Raw genomic sequence first — 22,861 nt, 5'->3', positions numbered from 1 at the left:
TGGAGACTTACATTTCCCTCACTAACTTTAAACATCAGCTATTTGAGCAGCTAACCGGTCGCTGCAGCTGTACATAGTCCATCTGTAAATAGCCCACCCAATCTACCTACCTCATCCCCATATTGTTTTTATTTACTTTGCTGCTCTTTTGCAAACCAGTATCATTACTTACACACCATCATCTACTAATCATCATCTGCTCATCTATCACTACAGTGTTAATCTGCTACATTGTAATTACTTTGCTACTATGGCCTATTTATTGCCTTACCCCCTCATGCCATTTGCACACACTGTATATAGACTTTCTTTTTTCTATTGTGTTATTGACTGTACACTTGTTTATTCCATGTGTAACACTGTGTTGTTGTTTGTGTCGCACTGCTTTGCTTTATCTTGGCCAGGTCGCAGTTGTAAATGAGAACTTGATCTCAACTAGCTTACCTGGTGAACTAAAAATATATATATTTTTTGTTGCCAGATCCTAATTGGTATGTCGAATTGTATGTTCCTTTTGATGCCATTGAAGGCCCTTCTTGCCTTGTCTCAGATCGTTCACAGCTTTGTCGTAGTTACCTGTGGCGCTGATGTTTAGGCCAATGTATGTATCGTTTTTTGGGTGCTCTAGGGCAATGGTGTCTAGATGGAATTTGTATGCGTGGTCCTGGCAGCTGGAACTTTTTTGGAACACCATTATTTTTGTCTTACTGATATTTACTGTCAGGGCCCAGGTCTGACAGAATCTGTGCAGAAGATCTAAGTGCTGCTGTATCCTGGAGGGCAGGTAGTTTGACCCCGGTGATGCATTGGGCAGGCCGCACCACCCTCTGGAGAGCCCTGCGGTTGAGGGCGGTGCAGTTGCCGTACCAGGCGGTGATACAGCCCGACATGATGCTCTCAATTGCGCATCTGTAAAATCTTGTGAGGGTTATAGGTGCCAAGCCAAATTTATTCAGCCTCCTGAGGTTGAAGAGGCGCCTTCTTCACCACACTGTCTGTGTGGGTGGACAATTTCAGTTTGTCCGTGATGTGTACGCCGAGGAACTTGTGAAGCTCTCCACGTTCTCCACTGCGGTCCCGTCGATGTGGATAAGGGGGTGCTCCATCTGCTGTTTCCTGAAGTTCACGATCAGCTCCTTTGTTTTGTTGACGTTAGGTGAGATGTTATTTTCCTGGCACCACACTCCCAGGGCCCTCACCTCCTCCCTGTAGGCTGTCTCGTCATTGTTCGTAATCCGGCCTACTACTGTTGTGTCGTCTGCAAACTTGATGATTGTGTTGGAGGCGTGCGTGGCCGCGCAGTCATGGGTGAACAGGGAGTACAGGAGGGGGCTGAGCACGCTTCCTTGTGGGGAGGATCAGCGAAGTGGAAGTGTTGTTTCCTACCTTCACCACCTGGGGGAGGCCCATCAGGAAGTCCAGGACCCAGTTTCACAGGGCAGGGTTCAGACTCAGAGTACAGACTCAAGTTTAATGACGAGCTTGGAGGGTACCATGGTGTTGAATGCTGAGCTATAGTCAATGAACAGCATTCTTACATAGGTAGAGTCCTCTTATCCAGATTGACAAGTGCAGTGTGCAGTGTGATGGCAATTGTATCGTCTGTGGATCTTTTGGGGCGATAAGCAAATTGAAGTGGGTCTAGGGTGTCAGGTAAGGTAGAGTTGATATGATCCTTGACTAGTCTCTCAAAGCACTTCATGACGAAAGAAGTGAGTGCTACGGGGTGATAGTAAATGAGTTCAGTTACCTTTGCTTTCTTGGGTAGAGTAACAATGTTGGACATCTTGAAGCATGTGGGAACAGTAGACAGGGATAGGGAGAGATTGAATATGTCCTTAAACACTCCAGCCAGCTAGTTTGCGCATGCTCTGGCAGCTAGGGATGCCGTCTGGGCCGGCAGCCTTGCGAGGGTTAACACGCTTAAATGTCTTACTCACATTGCCCATGGAGAAGGAGAGCCCTTGGTGCCGGTTCACACTTTCAGTTTTGCGTGAATGGACCACGTCGGTGGCACTGTGTTATCCTCAAAGCAGGCAAAGAAGGTGTTTAGCTTGTCTGGGAACAAGACGTTGTTAGAACTTGGTAACGTTTTTCTCAAATTTGCTTTTTTTGAAATCCCCAGCTACAATAAATGCAGCCTTAGGATATGTGGTTTCCAGTTTGCATAAAGTCCAGTGAAGTTCTTTGAGGGCTGTCGTGGTATCGGCTTGAGGGGGAATATACACGGCTGTGACTATAACCAAATATAATTCTCTTGGGAGGTAATACGGTCGGCATTTGATTGTGAGGTATTCTATGTCGGGTGAACAAAAGGACTTGAGTTCTTGTATGTTATCACAATCACATCATGAGTAGTTAATCATGAAACATGCACCCCCACCCATCTTCTTCCCGGAGAGATATTCATTAATGTCTGCGCGATGAACTGAGAACACAACTGGCTGTACGGACTCAGACAGTATATCCCGAGAGAGCCATGTTTCTATGAAACAGAGTATGTTACAATCCCTGATATCTCTCTGGAAGGAAATCCTCGCCCTGCGCTGATCAACTTTATTATCCAGAGACTGAACATTAGCGAGTAATAGACTCGGAAGCAGTGGGTGTTGTGCGTACCTCTTTTCCGCCTGCAGTGTTTTGGAACAGCCTCTGGAATCAGTTAAATTGCCCTGGGGGGTACGAACAAAGGATCCAATTCGGGAAAGTCGTATTCTTGGTCGTAATGTTGGTAATGCTGGTGAATTATCTCCAGGGAGAACTTGTCCAGTTCCCCAATCTTCTGGCGCAAACGCAGGGAGACAAAGCTGTTCCCAACCATGTTGATTTCTTCCAGAAGCTGACCCTGTCACATTCTGGGAAAGATAATGCCTGCAGCTGATGTCCATGTTCTCAAGAAACTGGCACTAAATCCTGACCATGTTTGGCTCCACATACAGCGGTTAATCAGCCGTCTCCACAATGAACTTCATTAAAAACAAGTACCGCACCAGGCTCACCAATGAACACCTGCACCAGTGTCTGAGTTGCTCTCATACCATTTGTGCCTAAGTTCAAAGCATTGGCAGGAGACAGAAAGTGTAATTTCTCTCATTAATGCAGGACAAGGCCCAGAGTGACTTATACATGAATATTGCATGGCCCACAGTGACATTCTGTGCATTAAGATTATTATTTTTGTTCAACTTTTTTTTTTTTTTTACATTGTTCTTCAGAAAACATGCACTTTTTTATTTAAACGTTTTGTTCCTCAGCAATGTTGACGCAATTTTGCACATGTTTACATTTGAAAGAAATTGTAATTCATTCAAATCCTTAGTCTCATTTAATGTACATTTTATATAACAACATGTTTCCTAAATCCTAGATGACTATGTTTGTTACTACGCTGTACCACAGTGCTGATAAAGGACAATATCCATCCGTACCTTTGCCATCTAGGGAATTTGGGTCACTGGACCTTCTCAATTAGTAGTACCCCAGTTCTAGGGTAGGAAAGATGTTGAAGAGGAAGAGGTGTCATAGAGGTCGGCCTACAGGATGTGATCTAGATGGGATTTTTCTCAATTGGCATTCCTTGCTCCTTGCCTCCTTCCCAACCATATTGGACAAGAAGATCCAAGGTCCCTTTCCTTGGACCTTCTTCTCCAATGCCTTTTGAGAAAAAGGGGTGACGAGACGATGTTGAGGTATTATGGAAATATGAACTGAGAAAGGAGTGGGTGAGGAGAGAAGATGACTACTTACTTGGCGAGTTTCATCTCGATCTGCTGGCGTATATCCTGACGCTCCTGTTCGGTCCGTGCCGGGAAGATATTCCGGTCTTCCAGCTCCTCCTTGCTGGGCCGATTCCGAAGCTTCACCGTCAACAGCTCCTTCCTTAGCCTGCGAGGTAGTGTACCTGCACACACACACACACAAACGACATCAGCGATCACTTCAAGATCACTCTCACAGGACAGAAACCTAACCTAAAATGTTCACACACAACTTAAACCTTATTGTAAATCACGTGGACCTCTCAAGTTTAGTCCATAATGCCCACCAAAAAAAACAAGCTTTTTGCATTTGTCAGATTAAAACCGCTGTGTCTGCCATTTGTGTCTGTCTGTTTTCCCCAAAAAGTTTAACACAGGAGTTAGAAAGTTAAAAAATGAAAGTCTATTTTTGAATTGTTATGCAGTTGAAGTCGGAAGTTTACATACACTTATGTTGGAGTCATTAAAACTCATTTTTCAACCACTCCACAAATTTCTTGTTAACAAACTATAGTTTTGGCAAGTCAGTTAGGACATCTACTTTGTGCATGACACAAGTCATTTTTCCAACAATTGTTTACAAACAGATTATTTCACTTATAATTCACTGTATCACAATTCCAGGGGGTCAGAAGTTTGCATACACTAAGTTGACTGTACCTTTAAACCGCTTGGAAAATTCCCAAAAATTATCTCATGGATTTAGAAGCTTCTGATTGACTAATTGACATCATTTGAGTCCATTTGATGTGTACCTGTGGATGTATTTCAAGGCCTTCCTTCAAACTCCGTGCCTCTTTGTTTGACATCATGGGAAAATCAAATGAAATCAGCAAATACCTCAGAAACCAAATTGTAGACCTCCACAAGTCTGGTTCATCCTTGGGAGCAATTTCCAAATGCCTGAAGGTACCACGTTCATCTGTACAAACAATAGTACGCAAGTATAAACACCATGGGACCACGCAGCCGTCATACCACTCAGGAAGGAGACGCGTTCTGTCTCCTAGAGATGAACGTAGTTTGGTGCGAAAAGTGCAAGTCAATCCCAGAACAACAGCAAAGGACCTTGTGAAGATGCTGGAGGAAACAGGTACAAAAGTATCTATATCCACAGTAAATAGAGTCCTATATCAACATAACCTGAAAGGCCGCAAGCCTCAGCAAGGAAGAAGCCACTGCTCAAAAACCGCCATAAAAAAGCCAAACTACGGTTTGCAACTGCACATGGGGACAAAGATCGTACATTTTGGAGAAATGTCCTCTGGTCTGATGAAACAAAAGTAGAACTGTTTGGCCATAATGACCATCGTTATGTTTTGAGGAAAAGGGGGGGGGGTTGCAAGCCGAAGAACACCATCCCAACCGTGAAGCATGGGGGTGGCAACATCATGTTGTGGGGGTGCTTTGCTGCAGGAGGGACTGGTGCACTTCACAAAATAGATGGCTTCATGAGAGAGGAACATTATGTGGATATATTGAAGCAACATCTCAAGACATCAGTCAGGAAGTTAAAGCTTGGTCGCAAATGTCACGGTCGTCCTCCTCTTCATCTGAAGAGGAGAGGCGAGAAGGATCGGAGGACCAAAATGCGGCGTGATATGTGTTCATCATGAATTTTAATAAAGAAAACACTGAAACACTATACAAAAACAGTAAACAAAATAACAACCGTGAAACACAGGAATACCCAAATCATAGAAAAACAAACATAGACTGCCCACCCCAACTCACGCCCTGACCATACTAAATAATGACAAAACAAAGGAAATAAAGGTCAGAACGTGACAGCAAATGGGTCTTCCAAATGGACAATGACCCCAAGCATACTTCCAAAGTTGAGGCAAAATGGCTTAAGGACAACAAAGTCAAGCTATTGGAGTGGCCATCACAAAGCCCTGACCTCAATCCTATAGAAAATCTGTGGGCAGAACTGAAAAAGCGTGTGTGAGCAAGGAGGCCTAAAAACCTGACTCAGTTACACCAGCACTGTCAGGAGGAATGGGCCAAAATTCACCCAACTTATTGTGGGAAGCTAGTGGAAGGCTACCCAAAACATTTGATTCAAGTTAAACAATTTAAGGGTAATGCTACTAATTGAGTGTATGTACATTTCTGACTCACTGGGAACGTGATGAAAGAAATATAAGATGAAATAAATCATTCTCTCTACTATTATTCTGACATTTCAATTAAGTGGTGACTGACCTAAGACAGGGAATGTTACTAGGATTAAATGTCAGGAATTGTGAAAAACTGAGTTTAAATGTATTTGGCTAAGGTGTATGTAAACTTCCGACTTTAACTGTATATTGCTTGGGAATTAGTTTAACAAGGGGGATGTCATTAATCTATGTTGTTCATTTGGTGGATATCATTGTATGCGATCTTTCCTTTAAGAATGGACACACCGGAGATGACAGAGTCGTTCCAGTCGTCCTGATCATGGGGGAGGCCCGAGCTGTCGGAGAAGCACTGGTCCAGCCGCACGTTCTCCTTGTTCTCCTCCGCCTCCATCTTCCTCTCCGCTTGGTGGAGCCAGTCGACAAAGCCACCACCCGCCACCGACTGATTCTCCGAGCTGGAGGAGCGAGAGATCCGCCCGTCAGATCGCCGCCAAGGGGGCGAGCGCGGCTCAGCGGGCCCATGCACACTGAGGGGACACGGGAGGGAGGAGGGAACGTGGGGGTTAACAGAACAGGGGGGGTTAATGGATGGGTGAGCAAGGCAGTGCAGGTCTTATGGGAGATAGCATTGGGTCCATTTGAAAGGTAACAGGTAGGAGTTAACATGGATGGGTGAGTGGGTGAGTGAGTGGTGAAGATACCATAGGAGTGAACACTGGGTTCTTCAATTATGGGATAGTGAAAATGCAACATGGCGGTAGTAAGCTAATTGGCTGCAACATCACTGAAAGGAATGATGTTGAGGTTAGATGTGGGGTTGAACATTAAATAACGCTTTACTCAACACCAGTAGGTATAATGCATTATGATTCAGTTATAATGCATTGTAAGATATGAGAATGTCTAGTCGCATGTCTGACAGTGTTTATAATGTCTTGTCATCGTCTCATAATGAGCCTGACTAAATACCAGACATTTTGAGTCAGTGGAACTGTTGATACAGAGACCTAACATATTATAATAAACATTATTTTAAGACATTATAAAGGCTCATATATGCTTATAACAAGTTATAAATAATTCTACCCACAGGCTTTAAGTTTTACCAAACATTAGAGACAACATGAACTCCCGGTCACATGATGGGGAGATTATATGGCTGTTTGCTGTGAATGGGTTGTGCCCCTCACCTTTCTTGCCGATTCGCCTTTGAGGCAAAGGCTCGTTGTAGTTCTTCCATGATACAGCTAGGGGGCATTGGAGGGTGCATAATATTGGTGAGGTGAGGAGACCCTGAGGGGTTGGAGTGGGGCCCTCGCAGGGACACCATGGGGGCCAGGCTATCGGGAGCCCTGGGAGGCTCCTTAGGCAGGAAAGAGTTAGCCAAGTGTGAGGACACAGGGGATGGATCTGATGGGCAAAGAAAGACAAAGGTCAGGTATCTACTGTACTTTGTATTTGTTTATGCATACATGTGTATAGATGTACAATGTAATAACTGATACCAATGATGTTTAGATGATGATGACTCCAAATTCAAATCTGTACTTTGTTTGTCTATGACAGCACAGTGTCTCAAAACGATTTGAGTGGTCCACAATGGGTACGTCTACATGTACAGGAATAATTCCATGTTAAACTGTTTATGGCAGTAGGCAGATTATGCAATTGTCATGTAAACACCTTTACTCGGCTTATCTTAATCGGTGTAAAGTCAAAAAACCGAAGTAAGCATACGCCGATTAAAACACCTGGTTTTCTGAGCAATCGTTCATCTTTGTAGGACATGCAAACACTTTAATGGGCGTTCCAGCTGTGTATTTGGTCTTTGCATGTGCCAGCACCAGCCGAGCGAGCCGAGTTCGGAACAACTGAATGTATGGGTCTTAGAAGTCGTTTTCAGAATCAAACAGGCTTCCCAGAAATAACATGGTCCATGTTGTAGAACGTTTGTTTTGATTGGCGATGTTTTTTGCATTTATCAGAGTGCCATCAAGTAGCCTGATTCAAATCAAAATCAAATCAAATCAAATGTATTTATATAGCCCTTCGTACATCAGCTGATATCTCAAAGTGCTGTACAGAAACCCAGCCTAAAACCCCAAACAGCAAACAATGCAGGTGTAAAAGCACGGTTTCAGATGTATCCATGTAAACAGGATTATTAGGGAAATCGGCCTCCTTGCAAAGCATGTAAACACTTTAATTGAACTACTATATTAATCTGACTATCCACCATAATCACATGCTCAATGTGAATTTTAAAAACGTACTCTCGTGGTATGGGTGGTCCATCCTCTTCATGCACAGATGTGTGATCCTTTGGTGTGTTGTGTACAGTATAGGTAGCAGATGTCAGCTAGTTAGCTGTGTGTGCTAGTAGTACCCATCATGCCATGACAGAGTAGTATTACCCTCAGCCAAACAAAACTATTGGTACGGTAATGGTAGGAAGGAAGCATGCTATAGCTTTTGTAGTTTTGTGTCATTGGTAATGTGAGATTGAATCCTGGTCGGCCGTCACATGTTTTTGGGGTGTTTATGTGCTTGTACATATGGGGTTCACACTATCCTTGTCTGAGTGTGCAGTGCAGTACATGTGTATGTATTTGCAGGCCGATGTGTTTTGGCATGATGGTCCCTTCCTAATTATATACTCCAACCGGGTTTAATTCCATTTCAATCAATTCCAATTTTTCTCAATGCTTTTCAATTAGGAAAAATTGGAATCGTAATGAGCTCGATTGGAATTGACCCCTACCCTGATACACTACACTCGTCTACTCACCCTCGCCACTGCTCAGCTGTGGCATCACCGGTTTGGCCGCTACTGGAGGTGGCGTGGTTCCTCGAGGTATTTCCTCTTCTAATCTCTCCTCCGTCTCCTCTATGCCCTCCTGGACCTCGTCGGAGGCATCGGCACTAGGCTGCACCTCCTCTTCTCCCTCCTCTTCTGTTTTCTGACTGCTCTCCTCCTCTGGCTCACAATCCTCTGGAGGCGCAGCCGCTGAAAGACATTTGTTTAATTGAGTTAAATCAAAGTTTAATCAGGTGCCACCATTTACAGTGAGATAGTTGTTGTCAGTGAATGAACCATGCTATTATAAGTAGCATTCTTGTTGTTTATACATGATCTCTGTTGCCCCCTAGTGGCTCTTGTGAGTATCATGTGGCTAAACATAACCTACTTTGAATAATTTGTACAGTATAAGAACATGAATAATAAAATGGTGATCTCTCCATATCATAGATCATGTATCTTGAGTTTTTCCTATTGTAAATACTGTCAAAAGTTTATTAATAATTGTTCACAATTATAAAGAAAAAATAAAATAGTGGTTTGAAGATATATTTTGAAAGTCTATATAGTCCCTTTGACATGCCTATAAACTATTATCAAAGATACACACGAAGGATTCAGTCGAATTCCATGGCCCTCTGTAAGTTTGATTACTCTGAAATGTGTCACTGGCTAAAGCAATACGGTTGATGGTAGACTTCACGGCTATCCTATCCTGTGTCAAAAATTCATCTTCTTCTAAAGGAGTACAAAACATAAAAGGCATTCAGTACATATTCAGTACATTCAGCTCATATTCATAATTTGATTTAGAATCCAGAATGCTGGAGTTTATAGCCCAAATAAATAAAAAATGCTTCGCTGTGAAAATACTGAGGACTGTAGCTCCACCTTGCCTTATGACAGGCTAGGAGGTGGAAGATTCATCATATATACCAATCAAATCCTCTCAGATCTCCATAAGTGCATAATAACCCATAGGATTTAGGATTGGGTCTTAGTGTCACGCCCTGGTCTAAGTATTTTGTGTTTTCTTCATGTATTGGGTCAGGCCAGGGTGTGGCATAGAGTTTTTGTATTGTGGTGTGTTTTGTCTTGGGATTTTGGTGTGTATGTATAGTGGGATTGTAGCTTAGTGGGGTGTTCTAGGAGAGTCTATGGCTGTCTGAAGTGGTTCTCAATCAGAGGCAGGTGTTTACCGTTGTCTCTGATTGGGAACCATATTTAGGCAGCCATATTCTTTGGTTGTATTGTGGGTGATTGTCCTTAGTGTCTTGATGTCCTGAGTCTGTGTTAGTTTGCACCAGTTTAGGCTGTTTCGGTTTTCATTACGTTTATTGTTTTGTTGAGTTTATATTTTGATTCGTGTTACGTTGTTTTATTAAACATGGATCGAAATCTACACGCTGCAGTTTGGTCCGACTCTCCTTCTCCATTAGAAAACCGTTACACTTAGTTTTCTTTGTAGGGTTGTTGGGCTGTCCTACCTGGCGGGGGGAGTTCCTCCTCTGGGCCCAGGTACTCCACACTGCTGACCGTGAGAGTGGCGCTGAGAGACCCCCCAAAACTCCCCAACATGCCTGTCCCGTCTGAGGAGCCCTGCAAGGGGGAGCCGGGCTCGGGAGAGATGCACCCACTGGACAATGCCACATCTGCAGGGAGACAACATACAAGGCTTAGTCTGCAGTATTCTACAAGTTGTACCTTCTATTTCACGCTCATGGTCTCCATAGCATGACTACATTACATTATTTTCATATTGGGTTTGATTTCAATCACTTTTTGACCACACCCCTTTAGATTTAAACAAAACGTTCCATACATACAGTGCCTTCTGAAAGTATTCAGACACCTTGACTTTTTCCAAATTTTGTTAAGTTACAGCCTTACTCAAAAAGGGAATGAAAATAAAATAAAAACTCAGCAATCTCACACAATACCCCATAATGACAAAACAAAATTGTTTTTTTAGAAATTTTTGCAAATGTATTACAAAATAAAAAACAGAAATACCTTATGTACATAAATATTCAGACCCTATGCTATGAGACTCGAAATTGACCTCAGGTGCATCCTGTTTCCATTGGCCATCCTTGAGATGTTTCTACAACTTGATTGGAGTGCACCTGTGGTAAATTCAATTGATTTGACATGATTTGGAAAGGCACACACCTGTCTATATAAGGTCACACAGTTGACAGTGCACGTCAAAGAAAAAACCAAGCCATGAGGTTGAAGGAATTGTCTGTAGAGCAGGATTGTGTCAAGGCACAGATCTGGGGAAGGGTTCCAAAACATTTCTGCAGCATTTAAGGTCCCCAAGAACAAAGTGGCCTCCATAATTCTTAAATGGAAGAAGCTTGGAACCACCAAGACTCTTCCTAAAGCTGGACCGCCCGGCCAAACTGAACAATTAGGGGAGAAGGGCCTTGGTCAGGGAGGTCACCAAGAACCTTATAGTCACTCTGACAGCTCCAGAGTTCCTCTGTGATGGGAGAACATTCCAGAAGGACAACCATCTCTGCAGCACTCCACCTATCAGGCCTTTATGGTAGAGTGGCCAGACAGAGGCTACTCCTCAGTAAAAGGCACATAACAGCCCTCTTGGAGTTTGCCAAAAGTCATCTTAAGGAGTCTCAGACCAGGAGAAACAAGATTATCTGCTCTAATGAAACCAAGATTGAACTCTTTGGCCTGAATACCAAATGTCATGTCTAGAGGAAACCTGGCACCATCCCTACAGTGAAGCATGGTGGTGGCAGCATCATGCTGTGGGGACGTTTTCAGAGGCAGGGACTGGGAGACTAGTCAGGATTTAGGCCAAGATGAATGGAGCAAAGTACAGAGAGATCCTTGATGAAAACCTGCTCCAGAGCGCTCAGGACCTCAGACTGGGGTAAAGGTTCACCTTCCAACAGGACAACGACCCTAATCACACAGCCAAGACAACGCAGGAGTGGCTTCGGGACAAGTCTCTGAATGTCCTTGAGAGGCCCGGCCACAGCCCAGACTTGAACCCGATTAAACATCTCTGGAAAGACCTGAAAATAGCTGTGCAGCAATGCTCCCCATCCAACCCGACAGAGCTTGAGAGGATCTGCAGAGAACAACGGGAGAAACTCCCCAAATACAGGTGTGCCAAGCGTGTAGCATCATACCCATGAAGACTCGATGCTGTAATCGCTGCCAAAGGCGCTTCAACAAAGTACTGAGTAAAGGGTCTGAATACTTATGTAAATGTAATATTTGAGTTTTTATAAATTTGCTAACATTTCTATAAAGCTGTGTTCGCTTTGTCATTATGGGGTATTGTGTGTAGATTGATGAGGGGGGAAATCAATTTACACTCCAATTAGGATAATATGTTAGGTAGCCTAGTGGTTAGAGTGTTGGGCCAGTAACCAAAAGGTTGCTGGATCAAATCCCTGAGCTGACAAGGTAAAGAATATATGTTCTGCTCCTGAACAGTTGACCCACTGTTCCCCGGGAGGGCATCATTGTAAATAAGAATTTGTTTTTAACTGACTTGCCTAGTTAAATAAAGGATAAAAAATTTAAAAAATTGTGTATGGCCACCACCCATTTCATATGATATGTGATGAATTACAATTTGTATTATATGTTACGAATTAGCAAAACATGTACACTGTGTTACGAATTTGCAAAATGCATGATTTGTTACGAATTCTAGCGAGGTGGCTAACGTTAGCTAGCTAGACTAGGGGCTAGGGTTAAGTTTAAGGGTTAGGGTTAGCTAAAAGGGTTACGGTTAGCTTAAAGGGTTAAGGTTAGGGAAGTGGTAGCTAAAATACTAAAGTTATATGTGATGAGATTCAAGCTTGACGTTCGTGCTATACACCCACCCATTTTTGTTCGTGCATACGTTGTAGTTTAGACCCTAATTTGCATCACCTGTGGTGTTTGTGTTGCGCCTGCAATCGGTTGAGACTTATTATACTCTTGAATAGAGAATCAGAGAATGTTAACTTGAATGGGAATATCATTTGTTTTAAATTATACTATCGATCTTCCATAGGAAAACTATTGAAATCATAGAAATATAGATAATAGAATATACATTTGCATTTAAGTTGACATTCGGGCGGGGGATAGACCAGCAGACATCTTGTGGTAGTTTGAAATGTCAATGGTGTACCAGCTAAACTGTAGTGGCCAAGGAGTGATTGAAGTGACACGCACCCTGTATTCAAGGGTATGCAGCTGTCTCAACCGATGACGTGCACAACACAAACACCTCAGATGATGAAAATGAGGGTCTAAGCTACAGCATATGTGAAAATTAAATCCATCAGAGCTTACACGCTAAGAAGATTCATGTTAAAGGTTAAAAAATAAATGATCAAATAGTTTGACTAACCTGATTGTAGTAAGCTTTTAAATGATATCAAACCGTTAATATTCTTCATTGATGGAGACATGGATGTCTCGTGGTATGGTGGGGTATGCAATATGGGTGCGGTCAAAAAGTGATTCATTTCAAATGGAACGACCCTATTCTGAAATGGCTTCCTTTTTTGTGTCCTTTCTTTCATGACCCCTGATCTGACAGAAATGGAGAGTCCTATTTGGGGTCATGGTAAGTTGAGATAGAGGAAGCCATTTTAAATATTTGGGGAATTACTCAAGTCCCTTTACTCCTAATCTACTACGCCTGCATGTGTGCATGTTTGTGTAGTTTCCATCTCTCTCTCTCACACACACACACACGCACGCACGCACGCGGCGCGCGCGCGCACCTGTGGAGCTCTGCTTCAGCTTCTCGTTTTTCTTTTTCCTCCACTTCCAGGGTTTGAAGATGCGCCCCAGGCTGGCCAGCTTGCTGTTGCGGCGGATGGGCGGGGTGTGGACCCCCGACACCAGGCAGCCAGTATGCAGCACCCTCTGATGGTCCATCACCTCCACTGCAACCAGAGAGGTGTGTAGCAGACACGGAGGATGGATATTAGTTAGCAGTCAATTATGCAAATCATGTCATGTGTCAATGTTCACCCTTTTCATTATGCAGATGAAACCTACTTCTGGCCACAAGGCCACAGGCCCACACAACAGCTGCACTGATGTACACATAGTCTTACTGATGTGTTGTGTTCATATTCAATTGCAAAGAAACAGGGTCCATACATAGGAAATGTACAATAAATAGACCAGAAAGAATCCAAGCGATAAACATTAGTGTGACTAAACCCATGACAACAGGAACAGGCAGGAGGCAGACATTTTGGTTTCTGTAGTCAGTACAGGCTACAGAGGCTTTCAACAAAACAGGGGGAAAAGGACGGGAAAACCTCACTTCACTGAGGAACTGAGTGTTGTTGGAGTACAGTGGAGGAGAGGGAGGGTGGACAGAGCCCGGATGCCGTGTGCAACATGCCTCGTTCTCTCTCTCTCTCTCTCTACAAATGCATGGGATGGGATGGGATGTGGGGGAGAAGCGGGCTCTGGAGTTTGACCCCAAATAATGGAGAAACGAGTCAGTTGACCTGCACGCACGTCTGGCCGACTAACTGTCAACCAGCACACAACGGAATCCAGGTCAAGCCTGAAGACGCGCGGCAGCGAGCACAGCGAGATTAGAGAAGGGGGAGGAGGTAGGAAGGAGGAGGGGGGGGCATTGCTGTTGCCATGGCGACAACATCCAGATGCTGCAGTCAGTCGGTGGAGAGGAGCCTCCTTGGAGGCAGAGCAGCCCAACTGCATGCAGGGAAGGAGGTAAGCAGCATGGAGGAGGTCAGTGAGTAGAAAAGGGGGGGGGGGCTAGGTGGGAGGGAGGAGAGGAGAGTTGAGGGGGGATTCTAGGCTGTTGCCATACGGAAGGAGAATCTCCAGTAGCCAATCAGAGCCCAGTAATTCATAATGTATATCAAGTATTTCTACATTTTCCATAGAGGGAAACCTGTTTAAAAAATGGAGTAACAGATAACATTGAATTTGGAGAAAGCTCAGAATTTGTTTCTTCACCAGATGGGGATATATTAAAAAAGTGTGCAAAATCTCCATCATGAATGGGCTGTACCACATGTGGTGAACAATACAATTTCAATTAATATGCTAATGTGCATTTGGATGAATTAAATCCATGTATCGGGTTTAGGCAGCACCCCATTTCTTTGCAGTTATGTACATAGTCCACATTATGTATTAGTCTTCCAGCTGTTGCCTACAAGTGCTAAAGGTCTGGAAGACTTACCCAACCTATCACATTTAGGCTAAATACATTGTGTGTGGGGATTTTTTTTTTTTTTTATGATTGTAGCATAAGAAGTGTTCATGAGAGTCCAATGATTTTCATAGTAGACTCTGCATACAAGTATTCTAGTTTTCACACGTGCTAGCCTCCTATAAACTCTAAGAAGGATGTTTTAAATGTGAAGAATATAGCAGAAATCCATATTCATTGCAATGTTACTTAATAATAATGTGGATTCAATAAAGAATCGTAGTGTACTAAACTCAGAACTACAGTGGTACTGCATGTCAAGGGGGACCCCACCCCGTTTAACCATGCTGTCAGTGAATTCAAAACCGGAATATTTTCACAGAGAAAACCTGCTTTTGTATAGCTCCACAGCTAGTATTTTACTGTGAAAGTAAGGAGAACAAAGCAAATGTGATTTTAACTGCCATTATGGTTTGCCACTCATGTACATATGACAGGACAGATTCAAAATTCAACATGAAAAAGATTTGAGCTACATCTAACCCTCCTAAAATAATATGTGGTATCACTGCTGCACATCCGATGTCAATACACTCTGTTTTCCTGTGACTCCAGTGTCTCTTTGAATCACGGCAAAGTGCACAATCAACAGAGATATGTGTGACGCTCAGATATAGAGCAAAATGTATATTTTCAAGCATGATTGACAGTGTTGTGAGGTTACTGTTGTACGGTCACAATAAAACAATGGAAAAAAACATACAACTTCGTTTGCATCTTAATATGTTGTAATGCATACCATGTTATAGTGTGGAAGCTGTGGTAACTAAGAGTTCTTCAAATTGTGTGATTATAGTCACAACAATTGTGCCCTGCTGACTGGCCAAGATGAACTCCCTCACTGTTCACACACTTAAAGACCAAGGTCATGTTCCTACCAAACGGAAGAAAACAGATTGAAACAAGGAGGGACTAGTTAGACTTGTCCAATAATAAATGCTGGTTTTCCAATGCAGATCATTAATAAAAATGTGTTATGTTGTGTGCGTTAATGAACACGACCCTGCTCTGTATTTGGTGCTACTTAGCTTGCCTTTCCCTGACATATCTCAGTAATACGTTACACTGAGTGAGATACTGCCAGCTCTAACAAATAATTGCAATTCATTTCCAGCTGTCTCTCTAATGACAAAAGTAAACTGTCATAAAACATGACTGACTGAATGCATGACTGACAGAATGCATGACTGACAGAATGCATGACTGACAGAATGCATGACTGACAGAGTGCATGACTGACAGAATGCATGACTGACTGACAGAATGCATGACTGACAGAATGCATGACAGACAGAATGCATGACAGACAGAATGCATGACTGACAGAATGCATGACTGACAGAATGCATGACAGACACGATTGTAACTAAAAGGCTGTTGTCCTAAGGTAGAGTTGAAAGGTGGGCTGTTCATAGGTGCAATGACATAAGTAGGCCAAACATATGCCTTTTGAGCGTGTTTCAAGGGCATTGTTGAAGGACACTTCATGGTGCAATATCACAGTTGATGGAGGTCACACACACCATATACAGTACACATGGCTTGTAGAGTGACATGTCTCAAATCCTACATAGTGAAAACGAATGGATCCACCAACCTTCAGAAATCAATTCAAAGCTCAGGATATGGCTTTGTCTAGATATTTACATGTCAATTGCTCCATCATGCCCTCTGATAGGCCAGGTGGACTTGTTGCCATATCGCTTTCACCTATCCAATCGTCTCATATCTATCCAAGTGTATAGGGGGTAGGGGCTAGGGGTTGATTTGGAATTCAGGGTCTTCTCAGGTCAGCTCTGTTCAAATCCATTCCTCCCACCCCCCTCACCCTCTTCACTCGGAGGACTAACAATGTGCCCTTCAACAGGCCACTTCCTTACCCACTGCCTTGCTATGCCATGCCAGCTAACCTCCTCACTTACCCCCCTGGCATTGCAACTGTGCTGCCATCTGGCCATGGCCTACGGGCCTGTCACAGTCTGAGCACACAGCTAACTACCAGAAGAGAGTGAGAGGATGCTTGTGTCTATGCTTCCTAGTGAGCAGCCACACATTGATTTAAGACCCCTGATCTGAGAGAGACTAGCGAGCACCTGCACCACCATTACACAAAGGGAGGTGCAGAGTTCAGAGTGACCCAGTCTTTATGAAGAGTCCATGCTAGCAACTGGTCCCTTATATCTCAGTTATTGCATAGTACTGCCTTGAATGATAACATTGTATAATTGCATCTTTTTCAGATGCCAAAAATCTGAATGATCTGATAATTCCACTAACAGGCCAAATAGGGTTGACCAAGACCATATTTGGGCTGCTATTTTTTTTATATATATATATATATATATATATATATATATATTTATATATATATACAGTGCCTAGTGAAAGTCTACACACCCCTTGCACAGTCTTCATATTTTGCTGCCTAAACATTTAATCTAAAAAGGGCTTAAATTATTTTTTCCTACAGTTCTACACAACCTACTTTTTTTTTCCAGAGTGAAAGAAAGCCATAGAACATTTTCCAGATGAATTAGAAGAAGAAAAAGAGAATGTCTTGATGTCTTCACACCCCAGAGTTAATACTTGGTGGAAACACCTTTGGCAGCCATTAGAGCTGTGAATTGTTTTGAATAATATTCTACCAACTTCGCACAACTCTCAGGGCAACATATGTCCATTGTTTTTTTTGTCAAAATTGCTTCCACCAAGGATGAATTCTGGGGTGTGAAGACATATGCAATCAATACATCCTCATTTTGTATTTCTAAGTCATTTGGAAAATGTTCTATAATTTGTCTTTCACTTTGAAAATGTGGAGTAGGTTGTCGAGATAGATAGTGAAAAAATCTAATTGAATCCCATTTAAGATGTTATTTTAAGGCAGCAAAATGTGAAGACTGTGCAAGTGATGTCCCCTTAGATCACATATGTCAGAGTCAAGGCCCGCGGGCCACATCCGGCCCGCAAGAAGGTTTTTTACGGCCCCTGGGATGATCTTGATTTATTATTAGAACCGGCCCGCAGCAAGCCGGCAGCCCGCAGATCTTTTACACGCACCAATACTACATTTCCCACCATCAAAAAATGGCAAACGGAAGGTGGATACTGAGAACCAGGGGTTTCAAACAAGGTGGGACGGAGTATGTGTTCAAGTGAAAACCTGTGTGTCTTCTGTGTAGAGAAAGTGTCGGTACTGAAAAGTATAATCTGAGACGACATTATGAAACGAAACAGGACAAAAACAAGAATATGGACATGGAACAAAGGCTACAAAAGGCAGAGGAGAATTAAAAAGGCCTCAAAATCTCGACAGGCTCTGTTCAAAAGCCAAATCACAAGGCCAGGGCTGTCAAGGCCAGTTTTATTTTGGCAGAAGAGATAAAACAACCCGGACCATTTACGGAGAGGGATTTTCAAAAACTGCATGATTAAAGTTTGATTTCATCAAAACTGCATGATTAAAGTTTGCCCAGAAAAAGGCAACTCTTTTTAAATGTGAGTCTGAGCAGAAACACCATTGCCGAGAGAGTAGACCAGTTGTCCATCAATCTAAAAGAGCAGCTTGTGAAAAAGGGAAAAGATTTTTTGCATATTCCTTGGCTGTGGATGAGAGCACCGACATTTCTGACATTGCCCAGTTGTCAATTTTCATATGAGTGGACTCCAACCTAAGCGTGACAGAGGAGTTTTTTTACGTCCTAATTCCACGGGCATGATTTGTATGAAGAGGTGTCAAGATGTGTAAATGAGATGGAGCTGCCTTGGGAAAACTCGTGGGTTTGACAACCGACGGAGCACCTGCGATTGGACACAGGAGCGGACTGGTGGCGAAGATACGGGAAAAGATGCAAGAGGAAAACGCGACAGGTGAGCTGACAGCTTATCATTGTATCATACAAAAGCGTTGTGCGGTCTTGAAAATGGAGCATGGGCATCATCCCACAGTTAACTTTATCAGAGCCAAAGGTTTGAATCACCGCCAGTTCAAGGCATTTCTGACGGAGTTAGAAACGGAGCATGGTGATTTGCCTTATCACAAAATGGCTAAGCCAGGGAAAGGTGCTTCAAAGATGTTTCCGTGAGGAGATTTGTCTGTTCTTGGACAGCAAAGGGAAAGACACAACACAACTCCGAGACGAAATGTTTCTGTGTGAAATGGCTTTTCTGTGTGACATTACGAGTCATCTGAATGCAATAAACTTGCAGCTGCAGGGTCGGGATCGTGTCATCTCTGATATGTACAGTACAGTGAAGGCATTTAAAACCAAACTGACTCTGTGGGAGACGCAGATGCGGAAAGAAAATTTGAGCCACTTTCCCAGCTGCCAGACCATGAAAGAGAAGCTCTCTACCAGTGCGTTGGCACACAGTTGGCTGATAAAATAGGTATGCTTGCTGACTTTCGACGCCGATTTGCTGACTTTGAAGCACAAAAAAGCAGGTTGAACTGCTCATTAACCCATTTGCTGTTGACGTGGAAAGCTCACCACCAAACCTCCAAATGGAGTTGAACCTCCAATGCAATGATGCACTGAGGGCAAAATATGGCAGTGGGTGCTCTGAGTTTTTTCCTCCCGGCACAATGCCCCAGCTGCGCATCCAGGCTGCTCAAACGTTGTCTATGTTTGGCAGCACATACCTGTGTGAACAACTGTTTTCTTTGATGAACCTGAACAAAACATCACACAGAAGTCGACTTACTGCTGAACACCTCCACTCAATTCTGAGGATTTCTTCAGCTCAGAGCCTTACCCCGAACATTGATGAACTTGTGGAAAAGATGGGACACCACCAAGTATCACCCTCAACCTCAAACAAGTGAACATTACTGTGCAATCACATATTTAGAGTTTTTACTCAGTTCAAGTTTAAAAGTTAAAATTTAATATTTGTTTTCACTGCATGTTACTTCTCCTTAAACAAAGTGTTGTTTTTGATTAATAGATTTTTGCACTTTATTTTTTTGTATTTCAATCCAATTATATTTTTAAAATATTTCAGTTGAGTGGATGATAGAAAATTGCTATTATTGTTTTTTCTTTGAAGTAAATTTAGCCCACTTTTGCTAAAATAGAAAATATAGTCTACTGATGGTGCCTTGAATACCGGTTTCTTTCATTTAATGTTCATGTTATGGGGATATTTATATAAAGGAAATTTGTCTTTTGTGTCTGTTGAAAATTAAAGATTACTGACAGAGCCATAAGAAAATATTGCTTTATTTATCTGATCATATTGTAATATATTTGTTAGGTTTTCAGTAGGTTCAATTAGGTTCACTAGACTATATGCGTCATTTAAAAAATTTTCAATGAACATTCGAACAGTCCGGCCCTCGTCTTGTAGCTGATTTTTTTATTTGGCCCTCCGTCCATTTGACTTTGACACCCCTGCCTTAGATTGATGAGGAATTGAAACATTTTATGGTTGAGAAAGGTATGGCAAATAAACCTGGCAGCACGACCGATTGGCAAAGAAACTATATAGAATAAAAATAAAATAAAAATATAAAGAATGATGGTAAAAAGCTTTGGAGCACCTTAAATGAAAAAAAAAACTAATTCATCACAAAACCCACTGATATTGCCAAGTACTTTAATGATTTATTCGTTGGCAAGATTAGCAAACTTAGGCAATGACATGCCAGCAACAAACACTGACACTACACATCCAATTATATCTGACCAAATTCTGACAAGCATTGTACTTTTGAATTCCGTAAAGTGAGTGTGGAATAGGTGAAAAAATTATTGTTGTCTATCAACAATGACAAGCCACCAGGGTCTGACAACCTGGATGGAAAATTACTGAGGATAATAGCGGACAGTATTGCCGCTCCTATTTGCCATATTGTCATGTTCTGACCTTAGTTCTTTTGTTATGTCTTTGTTTTAGTATGGTCAGGGCGTGAGTTGGGTGGGTTGTCTATGTTTGTTTTTCTATGAGTTGGTATTTCTGTGTTTGGCCTGGTATGGTTCTCAATCAGAGGCAGCCGTCAATCGTTGTCCCTGATTGAGAACCATATTTAGGCAGCCTGTTTTCACCCTTGATTTGTGGGTGATTATTTTCTGTTTCGTATCTGTTACCAGACAGAACTGTTTCGGTTTCATTTCGTTCTCTTGTTGGTTTTGTATTTTAGTGTTCTGAGTTCTATTAAAGAATATGAACACTTACCACGCTGCGCATTGGTCCTCACCTTCTTCCACCACAGACAACCGTTACGCACATCTTAAATTTAAGCCTACTAAAAAGTGTGTGCCCTCAGGCCTGGAGGGAAGCAAAAGTCATTCCGCTACCCAAGAATAGTAAAGCCCCCTTTACTGGCTCAAATAGCCGACCAATCAGCCTGTTACCAACCCTTAGAAAACTTCTGCAAAAAAAGGTTTGACCAGATACAATGCTATTTTACAGTAAACAAGTTGACAACAGACTTTCAGCATGCTTATAGGGAAGGACATTCAACAAGCACAGCACTTACACAAATGGCTGATGATTGGCTGAGAGAAATTGATGATACAGATATCGTGGGGGCTGTTTTGTTTGACTTCAGTGTGGCTTTTGACTTTTTTTTGACCAGTCTGCTGCTGGAAAAACGTATGTGTTATGGCTTTACACCCCCTGCAATATTGTGGATAAAGAGTTACTTGTCTAACAGAACACAGAGGGTGTTCTTTAATGGAAGCCTTGCCAACATAATCCAGGTAGAATCAGGAATTCCCCAGGGTAGCTGTTTAGACCCTTACTTTTTTCAATCTTTACTAATGACATGCCACTGGCATTGAGTCAAGACAGAGTGTTTATGTACACAGATGACTCAACACTATACATGTCAGCTACTACAGCGACTGAAATGACTGCAACACTTAACAAAGAGATGCAGTTAGATTCAGAATGGGTGGCAAGGAATAAGTTAGTCCTAAATGTTTCCAAAACTAAAAACATTGCATTTGGGACAAATCATTCACTACACCCTAAACCACAACTAAATCTTGTAATGAATAGTGTGGAAATTGAGAAAGTTGAGGTGACTAAACTGCTTGGAGTAACCCTGGAATGTAAACTGTCATGGTCAAAACATACTGATACAACAGTAGCTAAGAGGGGAGAAGTCTGTCCATAATAAAGCGCTGCTCTGCCTTCTTAACAACACTTTCAACAAGGCAGGTCCTACAGGCCCACTACTGTTCAGTAGTGTCGTCATGTGCCACAAAGAGGGACTTGGGAAAATTACAATTGGCTCAGAACAGCCATGACTACATGGTACTCTGTTCCACATCAGGTAACTGATGCAAGCAGTAGAATCAGATTTTAAAAAACAGGTAAAAATACACCTTATGGAACAGTGGGGATTGTGAAGAGACACACACAAAGGTACAAACACACGCACTCTACACACATGTACATTGTGATATTGTTTTATGGTGGTATTGTACATTTTGTATTGTAGATATGTAGTGGTGTAATAATGTTATATGATGTACTATTGTATCTTTTGTTTTATATGTAATGCAAGTGCCTTAATGTGTTTGGACCCCAGGAAGAGTAGCTGCTGCCTTGGCAGCTGCTAATGGGGATCCATAATAAATACAAATACAAAGTAGATTTACTGTCTGAGAAACTGTCTAAGTCTGAGAAACCAGTCTATGTGTGGTATTGTCAAATGTGTAGGCTACTGGCTTTAAAGGAGAGAAGCAATGTCAGCAAGGAGAGCAGCCAATAGGAAGTGCCCGAGGGCCTTGTTTGCTACCATATGTTTCAGATAAGATTGGGGACAGGTGGGGGAGTACTCAAATAGACTGCATGCAGCCTCACTACAAAACACTTAGGATCAAGTCTTGTTTAACTTTTCAAAGAGGCCTGTTTTGGCCCTTTGGTTAGTACCTTGGTTTGTATGCTGCTTAGGTTAAGAGCTAAGTTGGTTTTGATTTTGACACAC

General features: G+C 42.4%; 1 protein-coding gene across 1 annotated transcript in view; it reads right to left on the bottom strand.

Moving 5' to 3' along the window:
- Positions 1–22,861, bottom strand: part of LOC115102618 (phosphatase and actin regulator 3-like) — a 56,372-nt gene that overhangs the window by 17,259 nt on the left and 16,252 nt on the right. The window contains exons 2-7 of the mRNA XM_029622750.2: positions 13,442–13,606; positions 10,172–10,336; positions 8,673–8,891; positions 7,075–7,294; positions 6,170–6,411; positions 3,748–3,901 (exon numbers count right to left, since the gene is read on the bottom strand). Of these exons, the coding sequence (XP_029478610.2) occupies positions 3,748–3,901; positions 6,170–6,411; positions 7,075–7,294; positions 8,673–8,891; positions 10,172–10,336; positions 13,442–13,606 (1,165 nt within the window). The remainder of the gene's footprint in view (positions 1–3,747; positions 3,902–6,169; positions 6,412–7,074; positions 7,295–8,672; positions 8,892–10,171; positions 10,337–13,441; positions 13,607–22,861) is intronic.

Source organism: Oncorhynchus nerka, linkage group LG20 (assembly GCF_034236695.1).
Source record: "Oncorhynchus nerka isolate Pitt River linkage group LG20, Oner_Uvic_2.0, whole genome shotgun sequence".
NCBI classification, from domain to species: domain Eukaryota; kingdom Metazoa; phylum Chordata; class Actinopteri; order Salmoniformes; family Salmonidae; genus Oncorhynchus; species Oncorhynchus nerka.
Note: the sequence above shows the minus strand (reverse complement) of the source record. Positions and strands in the feature narration are given on the sequence as shown.